We start from the raw sequence: 18608 nt of genomic DNA on the forward strand, positions 1-18608 counted from the left end.
TGCACATTCAAAAACCATATGCTGCAGTGACTCGTATCAGCATGGGCTCTGTAAGGACATCTCATCCCCCTGCTAATTGGGATGAAGCCTTAGAGAAGCACTTGCAGAGAGCAGAGGCCCTGGGGACGCATTGTTGTGCCCCCGGAACCAGCAGGCACACAGACCATTAAGGCCTTCATGCAGCAGGTAGTAACTGGATCTGGATCTGGAGACCCAGAGGGGAACCACAGAGCCATGGCCCAGCCCACAGCCACAAGAGAGCATGTAAGTGGAACAGAAGCACACGGGTTACACAGATGGCTGAGAAGCAGGGGGTGAGGGGTGGCTGGGAGCACAACCACAATGAGAGCTGCAGGGAGGACAATGAGGGAATGGTGTTGGAGGTCGGGGGAACAGCCTGTGCAAAGGCTCTGAGCAGGAAGCCCCAGATGCCCCTGTGTTCTCTGAGGGGCCTGACAGGATTGTGGGTGGACGCTGCTTGGCCCCTCACATGGCAACTTCAGCCAGAAGAGTCAGAGCTCTTTTCAGCGGATGTTGGCCGGCACAGCTGTTCATGTTGTTCACATATCCGACAGCAACCTGGCAAGGGTGCCCCTGAAATCCCACTTCGTTGTTTTGGTTTTGTGTTTTTCTTTTTAAGGAAAAACAGCTGTGAGGCCAAGAGAGAATGGGTATTTTGGAGAAACTTCTGGTACTACAAGCCCAGCTTCTAAACTTGGGGCCAGGTCCCAAAACAACCCAGGCAGGGCTGGCTGCAGCAATCCCATGCACAGTCTGAACTGAGCTGACCCATCTGGGGGTCACAACCAGGATGGCAACCCTGCCCTTCGGGCCTCAGACTCAGGCCAGCACAGAGTTTACCCTCCTCCATCTTTCTGTGACTGGAGCACTCCCCGTGGGTGGAGCACTAATGGAAGATGGAGCAGTCCCGGCAGATGGAGCAGTCCCGGCAGGTGGAGCAGTCCTGGCAGGTGGAGCAGTCCTGGCAGGTGAAGCACTCCTCGAAGGTGGAGCACTCCCCGCAGGTGGAGCACTCCCAGGGGTGGAGCACTCCCAGGGGTGGAGCACTCCCCGCAGGTGGAGCACTCCCAGGGGTGGAGTACTCCTGGCGGGGGGAGCATCCAGACCAGCTCACTCGGTGTCTCCACACACTCTCAGACCCCACTCACCGGACTGGCCTGAGCCTGGGGCCTGGGTGGTGCAGCCCACAGCTGTCCCCACTGAGCGTGTGCTCGGCATGGCGCTGTCCTCTGTGCTCCCAGATTGCCGGACAGTGTCAGCCTCCTGCTGTGAGCCCCAGCAAGAGTAGCCGCTGTGACAGCATCCACTGAAGGTCTAAGGCCAGCCGGGCCTACCATCTCCTGGAATCTTGAAGGCATCCCGCCATGCAGGTGGTGCTGTCCCATTTCCCAGATGAGGGAACTGAGGTGCCCCAAGTTTGCATCAGGGGCTTGAGCCCCATAGTGAGGCCCAGGAGCTCTGGACACCAGCACACAAGGTCTCTTCCCTCCCAGATACCTATATCCGGCTTAGAAAAGGGCCAAGAGGCAGTGGGATGTGAGGAAGGATGCTCGACTGGAGGCCTGAGGATGGGATTCCAGGCTGGGCTCTGAGTCAGGGCAGCCTGGGGAGGCCTGTGATGAGCAGATGGGGGAAACTGAGGTAGGAGCTCATGTCGGACCCCACAGCAAAGAGCTGGGCCCAGTGCCCTTCTGCTAATATGGAGGTTCCAACAGCAAGCGTTGCAGGCCACGTGTCCTCCAGCAAGGAGCTGGGTCCAGTGCCTTTCTGCTAATATGGAGGTTCCAACAGCAAGTGTTGGAGGTCACGTGTCCTCCAGCTAAAAACAGGGTGGGTAGGGACCGGGAAGCATGAATGTCATAGTCTGGACCCCTGGTCAGGTCGGTGGGGCAGAAGTGGTTGCTGACGACTGGTGACAATAGGAGGGTCCTCTGGATCTGGCTGCCTGGGTGGGTGGCCTGGGGCAGCATGGTGCCACAGATGGACAGGGAGTCAGGTGTGGGCATGGAGAAGAAGCCCACCCCTCACAGGGGTGGCCAGGGAAGTGGGGGCCTGTGCTGGTCAGCCAGGGACAGAAAACCCACCATGCACTGGCTTCTGCTGGGTCCATCCCTGGGATCCACAGAGTCCCTCCAGGCATCTCCTGCTGTTACTGGTTTTCCCATCACGGTCCCTGGCATCCCACGGTCTCCCAGGCAGGCAGAGAGGGAAGGGCCAACGGGCTTTCCAGAATCGATCACTTCTTTAAAACCTTCCTGGAAACCCCACCCCCAAATGCTTCCACCCACTGCCCAGACCTAGGAGGCACAGCACCCCAGTTTCCTGGGGCCACCATAGCGACGACCCACATGTTGACATCTGCTCCTTCTGTGTCCTCACGTGGTCGTGCCCCCGTGCCTGTCTGTGTTCCAATCTCCCCTCTCTATAAGGATGCTGCGGGATCAGATCAGGGCCCTGGTGACCTCAGTTTACCTTAGTCACCTCTTTAAAGACCCTATCTCCAAATACGTCACCTCTGTAGTCCCGGGGTTGGGGGGACACAGCTTAGCCATGGGGCCTGGCCCCCTCACAGTTGATCAACGCCCGCCGGAGGCTGCTCAAACCACAGGCGCTGGAGCTCGCGTCTGGGTCACTCTCTGTTCTCCAGGCCTCTTATTTACTTGTTTAGCCTCGGGTGTCAGCGGCAATGTGGTGACCTCACCCGGAAAGTACACTGGTCTGCTGCCCTGGTGGAAATTCTGTGCAAAGGGAACAGGTCCTGAAATTCCCTGGTCTCCCTTTTCGGGGGGTGGGGGGCTGAGCCAGCTGGACAGTCTGTACCGAGCCCCCAGCACGCACCCAGCAGGGCAACAGGCGCTTGGCACGTGCAGGGCAAGGCTGAGTGACTTTCCAGGGGGTCCCAGCTGCTGACTGGACGCTCTGGGAGGGTGGCAGGAAGGGCGCCCCAGGTGAGGGAGCAGCTGTGCCAAGGCCCAGCTTTGGCAGAGGGGCTGCGGGCAGCAGCGGGAGGGAAGCCTAAGTTCAGGCTCTGGCCCTAGGGCATGGGGCACCCTGGGAAGACTCTGGGGTGGGCCGAGGTTAAGGCTGTGTTGGATGGAGCCCCGGAGGGCCTCAGAGGAAGGATGGGCTGGGAACAGAGGGCGGCTGGGAGTGGAGGTGTGGAGCTGGGACAGAGAGCCCTCAGGAAGAATGGACAGCAGACAGCAGGGGAGAGAGCAGGGAGGCAGGAAGGACACGCCCGCACATCTGGCAGGAGTGAAGAGATAGTCATCCTTGCTGGGCGTTGGATGTGGGGCAGGGGCTGGGGGAGGTGGGGGTGGGCGTGCTGGGTGGGTGTGGAGGGGTTGGTGGATGTGGGTCTAGGTGGTCTGGGAGGTGATGGAAGAAGATGGGAGGGGGATGGAGTTGGGGGAGGCTGGGTGGATGTGGGGGTGCTGGGTAAATATGGGGGAGGACTAGGTGAGGTGGGGGAGGGGCTGGAAGGATGAGGGATGAGGCGTTGCTGGGTGCGCGTGGGAATGTCTGGTGTATGTTTAGTTGGGAGGAGCTAGTGCATTGGGAGGGGTAGATAAGGAGGGATGGGGCTGGGTGAATGAGGGCAGTGGGGCTGGGCGGATGTGGGAGGGGTTGATGATTTGGGAGAGGGTTGGGATGGAGTTGAGGACCAGCTAGTCTGTGTGGGAGGGGCGGGTGGGTATGGGAGGGGCTGAGGAATGTGGGAGGGGCTGGGTGAATGTGGGAGGAGCTGAGAGATGTGGGAGGAGCTGGTGGATGGGGAGAGACTGAGGGATGTGGGAGGGGCTGGTGGATGTGGGAGGGGCTGAGGGATGTGGGTAGTGATGGGCTCTGGCAGCAGCAGCTTGTCTTGCTTCATGGAGCTCACATCCATCCTGTAGTTTTCAAGGTGGCCTCGGGAAGCGTGGTACCTGGTCAGAGGCCGACATCAGTAGAAACCACTGTGTTCCTGGATCCCAGCAGGGAAAGGAAATAATCCCTCCCCCGTAGCAGGGGAGGGGGGCAGTTCTCCGGCCTGGCTGTGGGAAGACGGGATGCAAACACAGATCAGACGCCTGTCTGATGTCTGTAAGTGGGCAAGACGCCCGCCCTCCTGTCCCCACAAAGAGCCGTGTGTCCCCCTGGCTGGGCGGTTGTCATGGCTTTCTGGGCAAAGCGATGTCTTGGCTGCCTGGATGGCAGGGGCCAGCAAGGCAGGGGTGGGGCCAGGCTCCGTTCACAGAGCTGCCATCCCCATCATCACCGTCACCATGGCTGCAGACGGCAAGTAGGAGGGGTGCAGAGGTGAGGCTTCTGGGGCCTCCTGTCCCTGAGTGACTTCTCTGGGAAGAGGGTTTGCCCCAGCGCTGCTCTGAACACAGGTGAGCGAACACACCTGTGGGCCGCTGACTGGACACCCACATTCTTCACGAGTCCTGTGAGGACTGGATATCCCAAAGTCTGGAGCTTTCTGTTCCGTAACAGAGTCTCTCTGAATCTCTAACATCCCCTGCCTACAGAAAGAACCACCAGCTTGTGTTCTCTAGCCCCTGGTATGTCCTGGTATCTCCATGGACTTCAGAAATGTGGCTGGAAGGGCCTGAGGAGAGGGGTAGTGAAGGAACCTTCTAGAAGGAAGAGCTTCCTGCAGATGAACACAAGGCAGCAAGTCTTCTTTTGCTCTTTTTGGCACACGGGGGTCCCGAACCACCTCTGGACCAGCAGAGCATCTGCCCCGAGGGGCCCCTGGCCCATGGGAACCCTCCCCAAGGGGACTGTGGGAGCACCTGGTGCTGCAGGCTGGTCACTCAGTCTCTCTGAATATCAGTGTCCTCATATGGCGAGAGGAGAAGATCCCTCCTTCTTGAATCCAGTGACGTGTGGATGGTATAAACAGCCAGCAGCCCAGGGCACCCTGGGGCAGGGCACTTGACCCTGGACCGCCGGTTGCCCTCAGAGGTCACTTCCTCACTCAGATGCCAGCTGCCACGCCAGCCAAGTAGATGCTGATTCTCCAGCCAGCCCGCTTTCCAGCGGACGTCTACACTGGCCAGCGTCCACAGGCCCCATGATTTCCCTGGACACACACATGCCCCTTTATGTCCCTAGCCTTTTCCCTCTGGGCAGCTGGACCAGAAGCTAGAATCCCCTTACCTACATGTGCATGTGCCCCATGGACAGAGGGACACTGGACCAGCTCCCAAGTCACTCACTGCCTCAGTCTCCTTATTTGAAATGGGTGGAATGTTCCAGCCATTGGCTGGGTTCCCAGAGATCACACAAGGAATGAATCCTTGTGCCCTGGCTTGTTCGGGCTGCCATACCCACAGAACAGAACCCAAACTACAGAAATTTCTTTCCTAATGCTCCTGGAGGCTGGAAACCCGAGCTCCAGGTATGGACAGGTTGGTTTCCCCCAAGGCCTCTCTGTCTGGTGTGTGGACAGCTATCTTCTTCCGATGTCCTCACGTGGTCGTCTCTCTGCATGTCTGTGTCCCAATCTCCTCTCCTTACAGGGACGCCTCTCACTCTGGATCAGGACCCATCCAATCCCCCCAAGGACCTCATTTCATGGTCATCGCCTCTGTAAAGGCCCCACCTCCAAATACGGTCACGTTCTGAGGTGCTAGGGGGGAAGAGCTTCGCATATGGATTTGGGGGGACACAGTTCAGCCATTACACCCGTGTGGCTGTTACTGCAGGGAAGGAGGACATAAAGGCTGAGATTAGAAGCACTATGGCCAAAGGGAAGACCTAGGACTTTTCTCGGGAGTCCTTGCTGAGCTCCCCTTTTGCAACCCTTCCTGGAGCCGCTCTTCCGTGGGTCCCCAGCTGCACGGGTCGCCATGGAAGGCCAGCACACTGTGCCAAATGACAAAATTGGAGCAGGAGTGACGGCAGCTTCCTCGGGCCGTTGGCGGAGTCTGTGCTCACGAAGCCGTTATCCTGCGTTCTGTCGTACCACATGTGACATTCGGTACGGGAGTAGACACACGTGCCTTAAAACAACCCCCAGTCACTATAACTGGCTAGTGAGCATCACTGGAAACACGTGTTCACGGAATGGGACTGGAGGAGAATAGCGGCTTGAGCTTTTTTGTCCGTGTGGTGATTTTTAAAGAATGTTAGCTGCAGTGACAGCGCCAGATGAAAAATGGGTTTCTTGCTGGCTCCCGAGCTCTGTCTAGTCTTACCGCTCCATGTTAGTTTCGAAGCTGTCCACGTGGTGTGCCTGAGGGACATGGGACTCCCTCTGTCCTCAGGGTAAGGGATGCATCCATCCCTCTGCTCACCACTCCCTCCACCTATCACCACACAGGCGGGGTCCCATGAGGACCTCAACAGGACCCCCATACCTGGTCACAGGGGTGCAGAGAGGAGACAGCCCCCCCTGGGGGGGCTAACTGGGAGCTGTAGCCGGCACTGGACCTGGAAAGGTGGCAGGGGTGGGGAGGGAGCTAGCACAGAAGCTGAGGGGACAGCACAAGCCCAATATAGTGACAGGAAAGACAATGTCTCATATGGTGAGCCCTACACAACAGAGTGATGAGACCATAGCTCTCAAGGCCATCACTAAGGATCTTGGGGCCAAAATGGTCATCCTTCACTCTGCAATATCTAGACGCATGCAAACCTTTCTTTTACTCATTCATTAATTCATTTCTTCACATGTATTTACTCATTTATCTTTTTCATTTAATTCTTTTATCTGTCTGTCCATCCATCCATCTATCCAACCATCCTCCCATCCATCCACTGACTCATCCATCCATCCATCCATCCATCCACCCACCCATCCATCTATGCCTCCCTTCAGTGCTTGCCAAACACTTCCCATGAGTGGCCTTGTACTGGGTGCTGAAGACTGCAGAGGATTTGGGACCAATCCCTGACTTCAACAAGGTTCCAGACTGGTGGGAAGACTGACCACAAACCAAGCAGTGCTATCCAGGGAATCTGGGCTATGACATGATAACGGAGGAATGTTATGAAATTCCTTGTGGCAAAAGGGTGCTAGCTGGGCAGGGAAAGTGCTGGGCCAGTGTAGCTGTGACGTCAGTGGGAAGTGCATCTCCTGCCAACACTACACCCACGTCCACACAGAAGCACCAAGGAATGACACAATGAGAGCTAGACTTGGGTGTGGGGCCCGGTGGCCATTCTGGGGTTAGAAACCCATGTGGGCAGCCAGCAGCAGGCAGCACCCAGGGGTGGAGTGAACCATCCCCAAGGTCCCTGGCCCTTGATGGCTGGGTGTTGAGGGGTACACACACAGATACAAAGAGCCAAGGAGTGGCTCTCTGTGCAGGCCCAGGGTTCACAGAGAAGGGCCAGCCTGCAGTCACCGGAAACTCCTGCTGTGGCCAGTCTGGTCCCTGGAAAAGACCCTCTTTTGAGGAAGGACTGGAGGCCAAGAGCGGGGCTGGCCTCTGGGCACCTGTGGGCAGCTGGTGGGACCACACATGGTCATTCCTCATCTTGGCATCTTTGCAAGGGGCCATGGGATGGTTCTTCACCTATCCCCAGGGCCACTGACCCACCTCCATTCTCTCCAGAATCCGGGCCCATAACAGAGGTGGGAGTCCTCAGACTCTGCACATCACAACCGCCCACCGTACTGAAAGAAATGCAGAGTCCTAGGCCCCGCCACAAGAGTCCCGGTCAGTGCACCGTGGGTCCTCCCACGTGACATACTGCCTCTATCAGCTCCTGCAAACTGGCAAACAGGTATCTCTACTTAGGAAGGAACAAACAGCTTTAGGGAAGTTAAGAAATGTGCCCCAGGCCTCACAGCCAGCGACCAACCACAGAGGACTTGAACCGAAGCTGGTCCTCTCCAGGGGCGGCCAGCCACCTCTCCAGGCTGCCAGGAGGAATGTCAGTCCAGGGTTTTTATGGATGATGACCTAAGGACATATTCCTAAAAATGCATTTTGTTTTTACAAGCCTCGCTCTGGAGTGAAGATGAAGAATTTTGGGAGATGTCAGCAATGTTTGCAAATGGCATTGGGGCACCTGGAACACACACCTGGGGGCGAGTCTCACGTCTGGTTTTCTCACCCCAAGCCTTTGGCCTCTGTAAGACCCTAGTCGAGTTTTCTCTTGTGAACACCACGGGCCTCCTTGCTCAACAGACTGGCAAACCTACTCCCGTGAGCAAGTATGTGAGGGGAGTAACTGCTCCTGCGCCATTTCATGGGACCAGCACTGCCTTCCTCTGGGCATCACGAAGCGGAGCCACCACCCTGGGCCTCTGGGCCATCTAGCGAGACAAGACCAGCTGAGGTCAGTCTTTGCACTGGAAGGGAAATAGGGTGGGGAAGCTTTCCCAGCAGCTGGTAGGAACGGGGCTCCTCCTGAGACTTCCTGACCTCCTGGATTCAGGATCAATGCCCACAGCCCGACAAAGTCCCCAGATATCAGTTTTCAGGGATGGCAAGGGGCTGTGACTAAACATGAAAGCAAACCAGGGCCGCATAGGATCACTGGGCAGCCCCATGTGGCCAGGAGTCCCCAGTCCAGAGGCGGCGGGCATTCTCCTGCTCCTCGTGGAGAGTGGACCTCCCGCAAGTGTAGCCAGGAGCCACCTGGCTGAGCCATTCTGTGGGTGCCCAGGGGCTGGTTTGGCGCTAGGGCTCCATGTCAGCCTGTCGGCCCAGCTTGCGGTCATGGGCGGTTAGGCAGCTGGTGGCTCACGCACCTGGAGACCACTGCCCAAAGCTGGGTGGCCTCCTGTTGTCTTCAGATGGGGCCCACTGTCTGGCAGGCCACACTCCCCAGAGAGTCTGGGGAATGTCCAAACAGCTGTATGAGCCAAGTCACACAGAAAGGGACCTTGTAACAGAGATGCACAGCCTTGTGTGGGGCCCGGTGTGGCTGGGTGCTGGGTGGTCGCTGACTTTGTGGAAGGGGTGGTCCCAAGGGCAAGACCACCTTCAGGCTACCAGAAGCACATCAAAAGGGACGGTCCCCAAATGTCAATAACACGGCCCATGATAACAGAGGGCCCAACAGCCACCAAGAACCTTAGCGGCCACGAGGAAGACCTCGATCCCAAGATGTTAATGGGCTCTCAAGAATGATGATGGGGTTTGGGTGGGTTTTTACTGTCTTCTTTATGTTCCAGTGGTTTCCGCTCATATCCGCCCAGCCGGCCCCATGGAGCCCCGGGAGGCTGGCTCCTGGTCTGCTCCCAGGGGAGGACTCCCACTCCACAGCCTTTGTCCTTGGGGAGTCAGAGTTCCAGCCACAAGCACATGCCTGTGTGTGCGGCCCAGAGAGAAGGTCCCTGGCATGGTCCACTGCCTTTGTCTCTCTCAGCAACCGATCCCCCATACAACATCACATCAATGCAAACCACCGAAGGCAAAGTCTGAGTGTCTGAGACCGGACAGTGGCGCTTACTGTCAGCTGTAAGGAGACTGTTCTGGCAGGACCAGTAGACACTAGCCAGGAAGGCTAAATGACTGGCAAAAGTTTTGATAAGGTAATGGCCAAACCATCACTATTTGCCAATGACATATAAGGAACACCAAAGAGAATCAATATAAGACTATTATAACTAAGGTTGTTTTTTTTTTTAAAGTGACCATTTCCAAAGTAAATACACCAGAGCAAGGAAGCTTATTAAAAACAACATGGAAAAATGGTCTTAGATGGAGAGACTACTCACCATAAAGATCTAAATTCTGATAGTAATCTATAGATTAAACCAAACCCACAAATTCCAAAGAATCTTTCATTAATCTAGGGAAGGGAGGGCATTGAATTTGACAAAATAATACCAAAGTTTGCATACCTAAGAAATTTTTTTCAAAAGATGAGAGAGGTTTTGTCTGCTTCAAAGGATACTGGGAAGTATGAAAGCCACACTCATGGAAATCATAGGAGCTAATGTGAGAAAAGACAATAAAATAGAAAAATGCAGAAATGGGCCCAGGAACATCCGTGATTCCGGCATTTGCTGCAGGTGGCACTTCTGGTTAGGGCCAGCCACCGGGATCCCTACCTTGCACTGTATCTTGAAGTCAATTCCTGGTCAACAAAGCACTGGCGATACACTCTGGAAGAAACAGATAAGGTAGAAATAATCCCAGTATGGGGAGAACATTCCAAGCACGACCTCAAAGGGCAAAGCAGGAAAGGTTCTTAATTTTATATAAGATTTCAAATTCTATTTTAAACTTCATGTTAAATCAAAAAGAAAAAAAATTAATACAATCCAAAGGTGAAGGATAAACAAAGAAAAGTGATAGGTAATACATATGTTCCAGGTTTATTGTTCTTAATATGTAAAGAGTATTTTTAAAATCAACAAAAATATTGTGACATCTCAAGTCTCCATTAGGCAAAAAGCGAGAAGTGGCAATCATCCTGAGCATGTAGAGATAGCCCATAAATAGTTGGGAAGACATGTTCAGCCTCCGTAGGGAAGAGCATATCTGCCCAGGGAGCCCCAGACTGGACACTACTGGGAAGGGTAACAGAGCAGAAAAGGCAGGTGTCTTCCTGGGAAGAGTGTGATAATGTGGAGACCTCTCGAGCAGCGGCCGTCTGTGGGCCAGGCCTGCATTCTGTGCTTTCCTTGCTAGCCTGTGACAACGCTGACAAGGGCAGAGTGAGGCAGATTCTGTCGTTCATGCTGTTTTGTCAAGGGCACCATCTGGCTCTGCCCGGCTCTCATCCTGTGCTTGTCCATCAGGCTGTTTCACCTCTGACTTGGTGGTAGTATCACAAGCCCTGCCCCCAAGGCACTGGTCTGGGTGCCCCGGCTTCCAGGAGCTGACCCGTGCACAGAGCTACTCCAAGCAGAAACTCTAACTCTCCACGTCCCTCAGGAGGCTTGTTAAGCTTCTGTGTCCATGCTGCTCGACACAAGAAGTGCCTGAGAAGTGCCCTTCAGCAGGGAAAAGGGTCTAGAGGATGGCCCCAGGCTCTGTTAGGAAAATCCCACACACAGAAAATTGCACACACACAGGAGTACACAAGCACACAGAGGGCTTCAGGAATGGGGTGCTCCAGCACGCCACCAGAAGACGGGATGAGCTGTCCACTGGGCTCTGACCAGTGGGGACAAGATCGTCATCTTTCCGGCCTCAGAGCGGCATGGGGCAAAACCAGTATGAACCCAGGACAACCATGAACCCCCTTCTGTGACCTCTGGCCCCAAAGGAAATGACAGGTAAGCAGTCATTATCACTCAAGAGTGGAGCTGTGACATTTTCCTCTTTGATGCTTTCTACATTCCTGAAATAATGCCCAATGGCCATGTGCTGGCTTCACAAATGACATCAGAGGCCAGCAGACCGGAGGGTGTGCTAGCTGCCGTCCGTTGTTCCCAAAGGACAGGCGTGACAATGAAAACAATTCCTCTGAGAACCTGCCCGAGGGATGCTAACAGCCCAATGAGCTGCATCGAGGACAGCCTCTTGCAGCTCCTGGTAGAAGCTTGCCCACCCTGCTGGGGTGAGAATATTACACTCAGGCAGGGTTCTTCCCAGTTAAAACTACAGCCATGTAGTTTTGAGGGCCTGTTCTGTGCTGGGCCGAGAACGTTGGGATGGTTGTGTGCAATCTGGGCCGGACCACCTCCTGGCCATGTTTGTTTTCTCACCTGTAAAATGGGTGTGCTTGTCAGACTCTCCCCACCCAGTGTCTGAGGGTCCAGGAGATGGTGACGACGAAGCCCCTGCGTCCAGTAGCGCTTCATAAAAGCAGCCCCTCTCACCCGCTCCTGTGTACCTGGCGGCCCTGCAGGGCTGAGGTGGGGTCGGAGTCCCCTTTTCTAGGTGTGATAACTGAGGCTGGAGAAGTCAAGGAGCCCCTCTGGTAGTTCCCAAAGCTGGAAAGTCAGTCTTTAATAAAAACAGGTCCTGTCCCCGCCCCTCCCGTGCTCAGAGGCGCTTGGAGCTATTCCGAGATAAGAAGCCATCCTGGGTTCCCTGGCACGGACTGCGCTCCTTGGGCGCCGGGCCATGTCTGCCTGCTCTGCTCTGAGGTTCAGAGCAGCGGCTGATGACAGAGAGGAACCCGCGAGCCAGGCGTGCTTAGCGGGGACCCAGGAGCTACCATGTGGGGGTTCGTCCCCCTCCAACCTGGCCTCCACGGAAAGGCAGGTGCGCTGGTCCACAGGGTGGGGAGCCGCCAAGCAGCACCAGGTATCCTGCCAAGGGCCAAACAGCCAGACCAGAGCCTCGAACTGGAATGAAAGAACATATGTGCAGCCGGCAGCTCAGGGCCTTAAACGGACCAGACCCGTGTGATGCATTTATTTTCTTTGGAAACGTTTCCTTGGTGGAAACCTGGATTTCCCCACAAAATGGATTTTCTTCTCCTTAGAAACTTCAAAGTACATCATTCAGGTAAGCTTAAAATAGGATTTAATTACATGATAAAGTCAAACCAGTTAACAAAGAATCAGACTGTCATCGTTAAGCACTTAGTGAAGCAGAGCTTTGTAAGAAATCTCAGGAGGCGAAGACCATCGGCCCGGAAATGCCCTGATTACGAGCACGCGGCCTCCTCTCGGGCATGTGAACACAGCATGTGCGATGTCCGCATTACCAAAAAAACAGACCATCAGGAAGAGAGGTGATCACACGGATTTTCTCTGCACACAGCAAATCTGGCGGAGGCGTCCTCCCGGCACCATGTTGGGGGAGCCGCCCCCGGGCGGTGGGGGGAGAGGCCGGTGTGGGACAAGCACGGGTGTGTTCAGAAAGCAGCGGGGTTTCCAGCATCATCTGGAACTAGGATTTGAGGTCACCATCTTCGCCAGCAGGGTCAGCTCACTTAGATTCAGCTGAGTGTGTGATGCGACTATAGCTTTGATTTCAAACTTCCCATGCGGGGCTTCCTGCTGGAAAACTCCGGCCACCACGATGGCCTCTCCAGCACTTTGCTTTCCAGAAGGACAGCAGTCCAGAGGTTTTTATAGAGCTGTAAGAAATAAGCACATACATGGGTAATAAACAAGGTTTCTCACAGAGCCGAGGAGGGAGTTGCAAAGCCCCTCATACACGCTTTTGCTGAAAACACAGAAAATCCGCTTGTCACTTCTTAGAAAATTTTAAGATGATTTCATTTACATCAATCTTTTTTCTTCATGGAAAACAACTGGAAACATGTAATACTTTAAAACAATTTATGACGACGGCTTTGGATGCGTCCTTTCCTCTGGGGACTCTTGTAGGGGGAGGCCCACACGGGCTCCGCAGGTGAGCGCTGGCTGTCTGCTCCAAAGCGTGCCCTCTCCCTCAGCAGCTAGGCTGGCAGACCACCTCCTCCAGCAGCTCACACAAACCCTTTCCACTGGGCTGCCCCATGGGAAAAGCAGAGCAGCGTCTATATGGGCGGAAGGCCATGCGCATTGCTGGGGTTCTCCATCCGCCCAAACATGGCATACAGGCTGGCAGGTCTCCAGTCCACGGAGCCAGGGAAGGGGCCTCCTGTGTCCCTGGCTGGTGTTGACAAACTCCACTTTTTTTTTTCTTTTTTAAGTGGGCTCCACACCCGCCATGGGGCTTGAACTCACAACCTGAGATCAAGACTCACATGCTTGACCACTGAGCCAGCCAGGCTCTCCTTACTTCGAAGAAGCCAGTGTCCCTGAACCTGCTGAGTGCACTCCTGGACCCCCCCAGGCACACTCAGGCCCACTTTCTCCGCACAGGTTACATATTACAATTTGGAGCCTGATGCTTCAAGGAATGGCCGTCTTAGCCTCTGGCAGCAGCATGTTCCCTTAAATTGCACTTCTCACCCAGCAGCGCCTGGTCAAACTGCGTGCCATATATTCCTTCTTGCGAGGCAAGGCCCCAGGAGTCCACAGTGGACTCTAGAGCCGGAAGGAGCCCGCAGCACAGGGACGGCCCCTGCGCACCAGCCACTGTCCTACCTGGAGTGGGGCTGTCTCTACAGGGCACACACGGGGCCCAGTGAGTCAGCTGCCCTGGTTCCTTCTGTACCCGCTAACACTCCCGGGGGCTCGGGGCCTCGCATGACACTGTGTCCAGGTCCTCCTCATTGCCTGCCAACCTGCAGCCTGGTCATGCCCCCATGGGCAGCCCAGCCCCCCTCCCGCAGCCCTACTGGCATGTCCTCCTGCGGGTACTCATTGGGGCCCTGACCACACTGGGGACTGAGGACCAGTCTCCTGTCTTCTCTCCAGGTGGTAGGTGTCTACCCACATCCTGGCTCTGCTGCTTCCTGGCTGGGCAGCTGTGGGCAGGCCACCTGGCTTCCCTGGTTGTTGGGTTTCCCCGTGACAAAGCATGTGTGTAACAGACACCGTGTGGGAGGGGCCAGAGGACAGCAGGCCTCCAAGGATGATACTGTCCTCATGCCAGCCTGGGGACTTCTTCTGTCCTGCCCACCCTAGGGCCCAGTACACCATCCCAAGCCCAAGTGTGGCCTGAGCCTGGCCATGGTCGGGGTGCCTATCCCCTGCCTGGGAGAAGTCTGTTCCCCTGAGCATGCATGGAGGGCTCCTGCCCCCTCACATTCAGTCTCCAATGAAACAGAGCCTGAGTGGAAAGCAGGTGTTTCGCACAAAGAACATGGCCTTGATCAGCCTGTACGGGGTGCACTGCTGGGAGGAGCTGAGGACACTGCACGTAGGGACGGGGGCGGAACGAGCACTGTAGGGTGAGATGGCAGGACAAAGTGGGGGCACCCTCCTCATAGAAGAGCTGAGAGGCAGCCTTCTGCTTAGATGCAATGGATGGAAGTGCTCCAGGCAGAGCGAACACCAGGTGCAAAGGCCCTGTGGTGGGAAAGCCTGCTGTCATCAAAGAATAGAGGGGGACAGTGAGGCTGGAGTCCAGCGGGCAGGAGGAGCACAGCATAAAATGACCTTGGAGGTCAGGCCGCCTAGGCTAGGGGTGTGGGCATGAGGGATGTTGGTGGGAGGCTCAGCAGGGGGCAGTCTGACAAGATCACTTGAAGCAGTCATTCTGGATGGAGCATGGCAGGGCAACGGAGATTGGGGAGCCAAGAGGGGACTGCTGGAAGCAAAAGTACCAGGGGTGAGTGGTCAGTGGATGGAAAGGGTCAGGAGTCAGCACTGTGAGAGGTCAGGAAGACCCAGCGCTGGGAAGGGCCCCTGGGGGTTGTGAGAGCAGGGGGACGGCTAGAGGGCCCAGCACTCGGCATGGGCCTATGCCGACCCCAGCACCCTGGGCCTGTGAGGGCGGGGTTGCCAGCCCATATCTGGGAGAAAGGTAGGCTGGGGTGCAGCTAACCCTCCCCAAACCACCCCCCGCTCCTGGCCGCTCCCTCTGCTGCTGCCTGAGAGCATCAACATCCCTGGCCCATGCCATCATCTCCACCCAGCAGTAACTGCCAGCAGCCCCCGGCCCTGGGGGGACTCACCTCGCCGTCAGCTCTGCCAATCGGTGAGTCCAGGACAAAGTCGGGAGGGGCGATCACGTCCACCAGGGCAACCGCATCGTCTTTCAGCTGTGGGAAAACAAAGTTCATTCTCTTGGCAACCCCCGGGAGTTTCCATGGTGACTGTCGAGAAACAGAGCGTTGGCCGTTTGTTGCTACGACCCGCTAGCAATGACCCACTAGCAACGGTAACCCCAGCAGGCACATGTGAGGCTCGGTTACTAATGCATTATCTTCCTGCTGGCCTGCATCACAGACTCCCTCGGTGCGTGTCTGAATATTTTCTCCATGTTGCTAATCACTCACAACTTCCAGTGAGTTAACTGTTTCTCAAGAAGGAGGGAGCTGCTCGTAAAAGCGGCTCAGCAGCTCACTAACAGGGCAAGCGTCCTCAGATTCGTGTCTGAATCCGCCTGATCCGGGCAGCTGCCATTCCAGCAGAGGAGAGCACGTCCAGAAAAAATGTGCCGGGGCTGGTGTTTACAGGCACCTGGGAAAGCCGTGCTACGAGGGCTGTTGGGTGCAAGGTGGCTTGAGGATGTCCCCATTCCCTCATGCAAGTGGTTCTTCAATAGGACATGTGGAATTTATGTAAGAAGACTCCCAAGAACGTTCTTGAAATGCAGAAGGATTTTTTCTTAAAATAATTGTGACGCGGCCCCCGGGTGCACCAACTGGAGTCCTGGAGTGGGACAGTTTTGGCGACGCAGAGGGAAAGCAACTGGCCAGCCAGGACTAAGCCAGTCCACCCAAGAGAGGGGGGAGCACAGCTTGTGGTTTGGGTGCTGCTCGTGAGCGTACCTGGCCCCTTGCTCCACAGCCACACGCCCTCTGCCCCTTGGCCCCTGATGAACGAGCGCGCCCACCTCAGATGTAACTGTCCGCAGAGCAAGGCCCTTGTTCAGACAGGGGCTAGCACACCTGCCAGGTGACGGCAGGAAATAGTCTGGCTCAGTGGCCACCTCTGCCGTGGTGGCACCAACACACCCACAGACGATGCACGAGTAAACTGCGGGACGGGCACCCCGCCCCTTCCACCTGTCTGAGCCAGACCCCCTGGAGTGGCAGCAAGGACCTGGGCCTCCCTGGTGGCGGATGGACAGGATGCTTCAGCTGCATGACTGTGTGTGCAAGCACCTGCCCGCCCGGGCCCCAGCCACCAGGCACAGGTCCCCAGGGATGCAGCTGTTTGAGAGCAAGGGGAACACACCTAGGAAACCCTCCAGTCATGGGTTTGACTGGACAGGAAGTACGCGTGGCCACACATAGGTGTGGCGCGGTCACGGACGCACGCCAACCCAGAACGTCAGGAGACCGAGGGATGGCCACTGGCGAGCTGAGTCTGGGGAGAGGTATAGAACCAATCAGGGGGCTGCCTGGAACCGCATTGACTCTGAGCTCTGAGAGGGAGAAAGAAGTGGCAGGTCGCTGGTCATTTGAGACATCTGATAAAATGATTTCCCACCATCAAGAGGAGAGATGACTCTGCTAAAGATGGTCACCCAGTCTGGCAGCACCAGCATGGGTGGCCTTTTAAGTGTAAGTGGGTGAAAATCAAAGACAAACACCCTCAGTCACACGGGCACATGTCCATGGCCAACAGCTGTGCGGGCTGCAGTGACCAATGGGATGGCACAGCTCTGGCCATGTCTGCCCCTGTAGAAAGGCTCCCTGGATAGAGCACCATGAGGGCACAGAGTCAGGGTTTGGCCCACATGACCTTTCTGGGGACAAAGATGAAAGAATCCCACACACAAGAAAAATACCATGAGATGAGTTTAAGCTGGAGGCTGAATCCCTTGGGAAGCTTGAGAGAATTACAAGGGCAGCTGTGAAAATTGTATTACAGAGTGTGGACTCTAAGATGATCCCTAAAAGTGACTCTTTGCCTAAGACCCCTGACATCGGCGTATTTTTCTGTCATCTTCCTGTTCTTGCTCAGCATTGCATAGACACACGTGTGTGCAAAGCAAAGGTGTATGTCACCCTGCAGCAGTTACACATAATGTGGGGGAATCGTGATGACACAAGAGTGATTGCTGCTCACCTTTGAGCACAGGTCCAGGATGGCATTCTGGATCATTTTACCAGCTCGCTCACCAGAGAAGTAGCCACCTGTAAGCACAGCACTGGTTACAATGGGGTCTGGTACCCTATGTCCACCTTAGCCCCCAGGTGCTTTGTATGACCTCTCCCCACTGCAGGAACATGCTGGCCAGGGCCAGGTTCCCGTGCCCTTTCCCATCACTGTGCATGTGCCAGGAGGTCACAGCCAGGCCAGGAGATATCCTCAACCACCACTACCCCCACCACCACCATCACCACCATCACCACCATCACCACCATTATCACCTCCACCACGGTCATCACCATCACCCCTACCTCCACCATCATCATCACCACCACCATTATCAACACCACCATCATCACCATCATCGCCATTATCATCATCATCGCCATCATCATCACCATCACCATTACCTCCACCATCACCACCATCACCACCACCATCATGACCATCATCATCACCACCATCACCATCATCATCATCATCACCATCATCATCACCACCATCATCACCATCACCACCATCACCATCATCATTACCACTATCACCACCATCACCACCATCACCATCATCATTACCACCATCACCATCACCACCACCATCACCACCATCACCACCATCACCTCCACCATCACACGACCACAGTAGGCTTGCCGTGGCATCTCGTGGGGCCCAAGGCTATGGCCTGTGCATTTGAGCGCACATTTTCTACAGAATCTTTTGTTGGATTTTTGTGAAGGAAACTGTCCATCCCTCAGAATTGTCACTTTTTAGTGCCCAGTCCCCTGTCTTGCACACTGCCACTCCCTAGGTTCAAAGCCTGCTCTTCCCCTTGTAAATCTAGCCATTTGCTCTCACCACCTCCACAGGGCAACACCATCCCTAAGCGGGGAAACTGGTTCTTGGCAAGGGGAGTAGGACAAATGGTCTCACTTTTCAGAAAGCTGAGATACACACACAGGATGTGAACAGATACACAGCCTGTCTATATCATTAATGTGTTTTGGGGGAGATAAGGGAAAACAGTCTAAAGATCCTCCTTAGAAGGACAATAATGGAAACAGATTCAAGCTTATCACATTTTTCACCCATCTGCTGGGAATCAGCCCCCAAACCACCTCCTTCAGGAAGCCCT

General features: G+C 55.4%; 1 protein-coding gene across 4 annotated transcripts in view; it reads right to left on the reverse strand.

Moving 5' to 3' along the window:
- Positions 1-12722: 12722 nt before the first annotated feature.
- ACOX3 (acyl-CoA oxidase 3, pristanoyl) overlaps positions 12723-18608 on the reverse strand; it is a 37816-nt gene continuing 31930 nt past the window's right edge. For 2 of the 4 annotated variants that reach the window (XM_032855723.1, XM_032855732.1), the window contains exons 16-18: positions 17453-17520; positions 15388-15474; positions 12835-12954 (exon numbers count right to left, since the gene is read on the reverse strand). In XM_032855723.1, coding sequence (XP_032711614.1) covers positions 12835-12954; positions 15388-15474; positions 17453-17520 — 275 coding nt within the window. Of the gene's footprint in view, positions 12955-15387; positions 15475-17452; positions 17521-18608 lie in introns of those variants that run through there. The other 2 variants (XM_032855741.1, XM_032855750.1) reach the window with 2 other exon arrangements.

Source organism: Lontra canadensis, unplaced genomic scaffold (assembly GCF_010015895.1).
Source record: "Lontra canadensis isolate GAN:19392208 unplaced genomic scaffold, GSC_riverotter_1.0 scaffold1, whole genome shotgun sequence".
In the NCBI taxonomy this organism is placed as follows: domain Eukaryota; kingdom Metazoa; phylum Chordata; class Mammalia; order Carnivora; family Mustelidae; genus Lontra; species Lontra canadensis.